This window comes from Carassius gibelio, chromosome B4 (assembly GCF_023724105.1).
Source record: "Carassius gibelio isolate Cgi1373 ecotype wild population from Czech Republic chromosome B4, carGib1.2-hapl.c, whole genome shotgun sequence".
NCBI classification, from domain to species: domain Eukaryota; kingdom Metazoa; phylum Chordata; class Actinopteri; order Cypriniformes; family Cyprinidae; genus Carassius; species Carassius gibelio.
In genome coordinates, this window is record NC_068399.1 from 19,104,212 (window position 1) to 19,112,634 (window position 8,423).

Here is an 8,423-nt window from a genome sequence, read left to right on the forward strand (position 1 = left end):
CCCTTGAGGGTCCCCAGATCCACGTTTGAAAAACCCCTGCGGTTGTGGCTATTTTCAATCCAGGTTATTTCAGTATTTGATATAAATGTGACAATTATATAGCATAAAAAATCTGATTGATTAAAAAACTCTTGACTTTACTTTTCTAGGTATTATTTACCCTCAATCCCTTGCTGTAAAAATACCACAAAATGAATAAAGTAAATATTACATTAGTCTCTTTACTTTTTTTCAGGACGTCTTCAATTTTCAAACTGAGTTAGCTTCTGTAATCATCTTCATTTAGTATATTTGCAGTTTTTGTCTCTAAAATACACATGAACGCGCACACCACGCCGCAGTGGGCGGGGTCACGTAATGTCGTCACATGACAGGCATCTCAAATGACTGTAGTTCATTCTCCGACTTCCGTGTTCTTTCACTGTTACCATCTACCAGCCGGCCGACGCAAGAGAGCCAGAATGTCTCATCAAACCGGCATCCAAGGTAAAATCCTTACGGTCTTTTATTGTCGATTCAAATAACCCGGACTTAGTTTATAGCGTTGCTTTTGTACATGTTCCTTTATTTGGCGCTTGTTTGTAAACAGAAGAACCTGTTGTTGTCGTCGCTGATACTGAATTAACGTTACCTTGTAACGTTAGAGTTTTATCGCGAGCTTCCAGTAAACAAACTAGAGCCAGACAGGGAATCTGTGTCAAGTGTACTCTGCCTTTTGTTGCACTAATATGGTCATGCAAATAAACTCGGATTGGTCTTTCACTATCAGTATGTTTTCAGACTGAGTTGAGGATTGGGAAAGAAGGCAGCAGGTCTCAAAGGTCCAGCTGTAATAAGCGTGTCACCTTTATTCAAAGGTGTTGCTAGGCATTATGCAACAGACATCTGTTTACATTGAGCTTTTACTGCAGTGACGTTGTGTTACAGTGACAAGAAGTGTATGAATCAATGCAGTCATGCTGAAAGTTTAATTGAAGAACACCTTGCATGGTCCTATGCAAATAATTTTAATAAAAGAACATACTCCATACTCAATAAAAGAATGGACTGCAGTCTCCAAACTGTCCCTCACAATGCCTCTTTAGATTCCTCAATTTGGTTCATAAGCCAAATTTCAATTCCGTTGTCCAGAGATGGTCAGCTTTGTTTCGCATCAGAATAAATGGTCTCATTGTGTCCTGTGCTTTCTCTTCTCAGCTACCGGGGAAGTGAAAGAAATCTTTGCGAAGGCCCGGAATGGAGAATATCGGCTCATCAAAGTAGTGATAGAAAATGGTGAGATGATTGTTGTACACATGAGAGTACACATTTGTTAAACAGCACTTACTTTAAGTAATATAAAAAACAAAACAAAAAACAGCACAATTATCCATGGTTTTCTCTGATTTTAAAAAGAGGATGGGCTTTAAATTTAGAACCTTATGATATTTACTTTTATTTGCAAAACATTAGTTTCCCTTCAAACAGAATTGCTTAATTTGTTTATTATTTTACCAGAATATTAGATAAAACATGTCGACAATAGCGATAAAAAATATATATATTGTGTTTTGTAACACTTATATTAAGATAACTTAAACATTAGAACAAATTTATCTTTTAAAAAAATGTACTTAAAGGTTCACTGTATTAAAGTTGTTGCTTTCTTGTCTATCTCGCATCAAACTAAAAGCACTAACATCTTTACAAATATTAGAACTAAAATAAACTAGAATTAAAATAAAATGTTACGAATACATTAATGTGATCAAAATATTTTTTTTATATTTTGGTTGAACTATTCATTTAGTAGTAGTAGTAGCACTACTAAATGAATAGTTCAACCAATATATATATATATATATATATATAATTACTAAAACTTAAAAAAAATCAACTAAAAGTAAAAAATGAATTCAAAATATTTGTCAAAAGTAACAGTATCTCACATTTTCTGAACTGCTAAATAATACTCTGTAATTTTTTGTTTTACTGTATTTAGTCAAATACAGAAAGAGACTGTCAATGTATGACGCAAGAATCTTATCACACTTTCCTTTGTTCTGTTGTGTTCATGTAGAGAAGTTAGTTCTGGGTGGAAGTAAACGGGCTGCAAAGAAATGGGACCAGGAATGGGACAGCTGTGTTCTCCCTCTGGTGGAGGATGACATGCCCTCGTACCTTCTCTACAGGCTGGATACCACCAACAACCAGGGTTATGAGTGGATCTTTCTGGCCTGGTCTCCGGATCACTCTCCAGTGAGTTGGTTTGCATGCTGTCACATCTTCTTTCAGCTTGTACGAGGCCAAAGGACATCATGAGTTGACATTGCTCAGTGCTTTTTAATCCATCCACTCCATATACATATAATATCCCTGGTTTAAAGCTCTTTAAAAATATCTGGTTGCCAGTTAAGCCTGTCTATATGAAGACAGGTTACAATAAGAGGTTTTTGTACTGCTATGTGGATATGATCATCGAGGATGTTGTACCATTGTTATAACAAACATTGTAATGTGATCTTTTACCGAAAGATAATTATCAGGTAAGCTCATATAATGGAAACTTTGTTCATTTAAGCAAAAGAGTTAGACATTAATCTACTTTCACGTTTTTTTATTTTTTTATGAAAAGCATGGTTGACCTGATACAGAAAACGTACAGTTGTGCTACAAATTTACACTTCTAATTTTCTCCCTTAATGTTCAACAACTAGAGGGAGACTAAAATGGCTAGAGTCCCAATCGCACCCGAATCTAAAGCCTACTCAAGTTGCTCAAACCAAGAGCTTTCCTATAACAAAGCAGCTTTAAAATTGACATCTAGAAATTTCTCCTGGTTGGATTCAAGTATTAAAGGAGTAGTTCATCCCAAAAATTAACATTAGGTGACAGTTTTATTCACCCTAAAACCAATTTCCGGACAGGATGTATACGACTTTGTTTCTTCTTTAGAATGGAATTTATCATTACGTCACTTGCACATTACATCACAATAATCCACGTGACTCCAGTCCATTAATGAATGTCTTGTGAAGTGAAAAACATCAAACGAATCCATCATTAAGCATTTGGAGTCATGTGCATTACTTGTGGATTATTGTGATGTTTTTATCAGCAGTTTTGACTCTCAGTCTGACGGCACCCATTCACTGCAGAGGATCCATTTGTGAGCAGATAATGTAATGCCAAATCTGTTCCAATTATCTAATCAAGAAATAAACTCATCTTATATATATATATATATTGTTTGTTCTATGTTTATGATTATATGATTATAGAAATATGTTGGCCTAAAACAAATTAATGTTCTTGTTCCTAAAAAAAAAACTGAATCCAGACTCCAACTTTTCCTTTCAGGTTCGACAAAAGATGCTGTATGCTGCTACGAGGGCCACGCTGAAGAAAGAGTTTGGTGGTGGCCACATTAAAGAGGAGATTTTTGGCACAGTTAAGGTATGACATGTATCATCTGCCATTCTTTAAATCAAACCTTGCATGGATGGCAGCCATAGGTTTCCCCACTAATGCATCTCTTTCTGCTCAGGACGATGTCTCTCTAAATGGCTATAAAAAGTACCTTAGCTCCCAGGCGGCGCCTCTGCCTTTGACTGCAGCAGAGGAGGAACTGAGGCAAATCAAACTCAATGAGGTAATGCTGACATCAACATAAACACAGCATGGGTGTACACCTTAGTCAGGCTCTGCTGAGGCTTTATTAAAACAGGGCAAAAACCACATTAGCCCAACAGTCCAATCAGGCCTTTTGTATTTTAGTAACTTCACGAGCTGAACAAAAAGAAGTTTCTTTACATTACACACAACATTATCTCGTAACAAAACGATGCATCTTTTCTCTATAATAGCCATGTTTGCATTGTGAACTAAAGCACACAATGTTGTTTGCTGAGCAGTAGTAGTAGAAATACTATAAAGGATGTCCCAAATCACCATGTGTATGGAAAAGTCTGCAAAAACATAAATGTAATGTAATATTTAGAATCAAACATACGCTGACTAAAAATAGAGAAGCTCAGTCCCATGCACTCTCTCATTTAAACCAGCTCCTGGAACCAATTGCAAAGGATGCTGCTGGCAACGCATACAAACCTCCCCTCATACCATAAAAGGATACGATCTGACTCTTAAACGCTTCGTTGGCTGTTTCAAAATGACAGACAGCGTAAATGAACCAATCGAAAGGCTCTCTGATCCCCCCCACCCCCACCCAGAGCAGCAGCAGCTGTGGGAGGAAGATAATGCTACACTAATCTACATGTTTGAGAGGAGAGGAAAGCAGCTTTGTGCTGTTTTATTTTTATTAATTTGTTGAAGGAGGGATTTTATTGAGTAGATGGGTGGATGAAATAAATGCTGGTCCCAATCCTGGTTGAGAGTCAGTGGGTGCAGCACAGAATGTCAGTTTAAAAGAATTGTTTTCTATTTTAGTATATATTAAAATTAAATTTATTCCTGCATTTGTAAAGCTAAATTATATATATATATATATATATATATATAATTTTTTTTTTTTCAAATAATATCAACATTGTAAGTCTAGTATGCACCCTTACTGAATAAAAGGATTAATTTCCTAAATAACACAGTGTTTCTATATGTATACGTTCTATTTGATTATATTGATATTAATATAAATAAAACAATAAATGCATAACAATTCATATATAATTGTACTGACACATCCCTATAATTTATCCTTGGTTATTTTGACATTTTATGCTGCAATTAATTATATAAAGAAGGAAAAATGCTTTAAGCTTATTTTGGTGTGTCAGGTTGATTATTTTAACCCTTTAACTTTCACCCTTTCCCGTATACGGGACGCCTACATTTACTTCACTATATTACAATTAAATCTAATCTAAAAAATGTTTTCATTCATGAATTATACAAATTTAAGTTTGAATCGTGCACTATAAAGTCTATATTCAAAGATGTGAGTGACAGTTAATTTAGCTTCTTCTTTGGATGACATTTGGCAACACTAGTGGCATGCTAATTTATCAAGGATCATAGACCTAGTTTAACAATAAACATTCTCAAATCTCAACATGCAGTGCAACAACCTGGCTTTATAATCTACAACATGAATTGCAGAAGAATCTAACAACCGTTGTGACTGCTTTAGTGTTAACAGGCCAGTGCATACACATTGTTAAAGGTTTATATGTGTGTTTTCAGTTGCAGACAGACATCCATGTTGACACAAAGCAGCAGACTCTTCAGGGAGTGGCGTTCCCTATGCAGAGAGAAGCTATTCAGGCTCTGGAGCAGTTCAGGGAGAGAAGGATTAACTACGTTCAACTGGTACTTCTGGCCTTTTCCCCCTCCACCCTCCCAGCAGCTCTGAACAATAGCATCTCATCCGTCCTTTTCATCATTATCATCCTGTATATTGCATTCAAAGAAAACACCTGAAATGCATAATGGTACTGTATGTTTACAGTTAGAAGGCAGACAGGTTTGGTTGACCCCTACCCACAAAACCACCAATATGTGATGGGAATACATGTTGTAGAACTGAGTAATTATTCATATACACTATTATCTCCAACCTATTAACAGGAAATAGATTTTCCTAAAGAATCCATCAAGTTGTCCAGCACGGCTCCCACGGAGCTGAAAGATTTGCCTAAAAGGATCCCAAATGATGCAGCTAGGTATCACTTTTTCCTCTACAAACACTCGCATGAAGGAGACTACCTTGAGTCCACAGGTAAGAGTGACGTGTCTTATGCTCATTATATGTGTGTGTGTGTCTATATATCTATCTATCTATATATATATATATATATATATATATATATATATATATATATATATATATATATATACATACGTGTGTGTGTGTGTGTGTGTGTGTTATGAATACAAAATAACGTGTGTATATGTATTATGTAATTATTAAATAATATGTTAGAAATTATTACAAAAAAAGGGCTTTTGAACTGTATTTTTTATTATTACTTTTTGTTATATATGTTTGCCGTTCTTTTTTTTTTGGATAATGTCTGTTAATAGTTATTGATTATACAAGTAAGTTGGTCTGTTAGAACAAATTTATCTGATTTATGTTCCAGCTTATTCCTAAAAAATAAGAACCCAAAAAATGTTTTTTTTTGAAAATTAGTTGACTATTTAACTGTTCAGGAGAAATATACATTTATTTTACATTTTATAAAAGCATATATTTTTTTAAATTACCATTACCGGTTATGCATTTTTATTTTTCTTACATTTAAAGGTTTAAAATCTAATGGCAGGTAATATTGGTGGGCATGTTTTGTCCTGTGTGACAATAGTTTCATAAGTGCTTATGATAAGTGCATATGTATAATGCATTTTCAAACTGTTTTATTGTTTTTTTTGTATGTGTGTGTGTGTGTGTGTGTGTGTGTGTGTGTTTTCAGTGTTCATCTACTCAATGCCTGGTTATAAATGCGGCATCAAAGAGAGAATGCTGTATTCAAGCTGCAAGAACCCTCTCATAGACACAGTGGAGAGGAACTTGGGCATTGAAATTGCAAAAAAGGTATAATATGTTATATATGCTTGCCTATATAACCCTTTTCACTGTGGTATTAAATACTGCATACACCATTCTGCTAAATTCCTGGAAGCAAGTGTCATTTTAAGGTTATCAGACCATTTACAACAATGTTAATGTTAGAGTTGTCACCTTTGATTCTTTCTTTCAGCTGGAAATTGACAATGGTGATGTACTTACCAGTGACTTCCTGTACGAAGAGGTTCATCCTAAGCAGCATGCATACAAGCAAGCTTTTGCCAAACCCAAGGGGCCGACCGGGAAGAGGGGGGGCCGTAGAATTACACGGGCGCCAGGGGACGGCGGCGATGATGATTAAACCTCTTCCTGTTCTGAATCTGACAGTGGTACATTCCACTTAGTCTAATGAATCCCGTCCTCAAAGCGAATTCCCCTTTTTACCCAGACCCATGTAGACCACAGCCCTATAGACTGATCTATGCACAAAGTAATACACTAAGCCTGTGAAATTACATTTTGTAGCTTGCAATATGATACGCTATGTGAAGAACACAGATTGATGTAGACGTGAATGTTTTACCAAAGTTCACTCGCATTCAAGAATGCCATCTGTGATGTTCCTGGTGATAGTTTTAACACTATTACGCTGTTTACTTGCATATTAGCCAAGATTATGATATAGAGTGCAATAATGTTGAAATAGACACTCCATTTAGTGCTCGTTGTCCAGAAATAGATATTGATTTTCAAACCTTTTTGAAGATAGTTTTTGAGAAAAAGAGATTGTTTCCCATAAACAGTCAAGGTATAAATTGCACTTTCAGTGGTAGCTTTCCAGCTTTCCATTTTAACTTAGGAGTAACTTTAATATTTGTCCAGGAAAATGGCTGTGGAGATTAGGCATGATTTATGTTTGGAAGTCTGGAAAGTTAAACAGTCCACAGGAAGGTCAGTAGTTCAGATCTGTTTTATGAGGCCATATGCATTAATTAACTTTCTGATTGATTAGGTTGAAGATTTTCTTAAAGAGTGACTACATAAATCATCAGTATTCTGACAGCCACTGAAGCTTGTAAGGATGATTTCAATGAAGGATTTGCCAAGAATATTGTGCTGAAAAGGTTCCAATACCTTTTTTTTTTTAAATGTTTTAATTCTTGAAAATTGGTCTTGTAATTTTTTTTTTTGTTTTTAAATGTAGGATTGTTTAATTATAGGGATATGATAATAAGATAATAGAATCCGTCATAACACAAATCTGAAAAAGTGATGCCTCTCTGCATCTTCGATATTTTTCACGTTATTCTAGTGAAGACTAAACCCGCAGAGATACTATTTTTCTAAGCCTGTACAGCTGTTTGTCCAGATGATGTCGTTGTCTAACATCTTGAAGTGAGTGTCCATGGTTTCAGGGGTTTAGGGCCATCCTGTCTGTCTGAACCAATGTTTTACATGTCATCTAATGGCCAGCCTCCATTTCATGCCATTTGCAACCACACTAATGTATAAGTGCTTGGAGTTAAGTTCACTCAGCATCTCACTTGGGATGCTTTTGAAAGCACTCATAAGGGAAGGGACTGTATGTTCCAGAACCTCTGGGACGATCCATCTACTGATTCACATCAGGCGAACCACTATTAACATGTCTCCTATGTAAGGGTATTATGAAGTCTGGAAAGGAATCATTGAGTCTTAAATGTCTTTTTCTATGCATTGTATAAGATAGAGGATAGAGAAAAATAAAATGATTTGAAAAAAACATTGTACAGGTTCTGTATTTCTCACAATTAAAGACTATTTTAACGAAACAAAAAAATATGATTTTAGATAGATAGACACACACACACACACACACACACACACACACTCACTCATAATTTAAGACTTTTATAACAAGAATGTGTGTGTGAGATTT

General features: G+C 35.4%; 1 protein-coding gene across 1 annotated transcript; it reads left to right on the top strand.

Moving 5' to 3' along the window:
- The first annotated feature begins 374 nt into the window (after positions 1–374).
- Positions 375–8,170, top strand: LOC127956873 (twinfilin-1). The gene is made up of 9 exons (XM_052555128.1): positions 375–486; positions 1,198–1,275; positions 2,060–2,238; positions 3,340–3,435; positions 3,527–3,631; positions 5,182–5,307; positions 5,566–5,716; positions 6,411–6,532; positions 6,699–8,170. Exons 1-9 carry the CDS (start codon positions 384–386, stop codon positions 6,864–6,866), a joined length of 1,128 nt encoding a protein of 375 aa, XP_052411088.1. The 5' UTR covers positions 375–383; the 3' UTR covers positions 6,867–8,170.
- The last annotated feature ends 253 nt before the right edge of the window (positions 8,171–8,423 follow it).

Excerpts from the sequence above, each read along its gene's own strand:
- LOC127956873 (XM_052555128.1), top strand. The coding sequence starts at position 384 with ATGACTGTAGTTCATTCTCCGACTTCCGTGTTCTTTCACTGTTACCAT. Across the intron at positions 1,276-2,059 it reads CAAAGTAGTGATAGAAAATG|AGAAGTTAGTTCTGGGTGGA; the intron begins GTGAGATGATTG and ends GTGTTCATGTAG. Across the intron at positions 5,717-6,410 it reads AGACTACCTTGAGTCCACAG|TGTTCATCTACTCAATGCCT; the intron begins GTAAGAGTGACG and ends GTGTGTTTTCAG.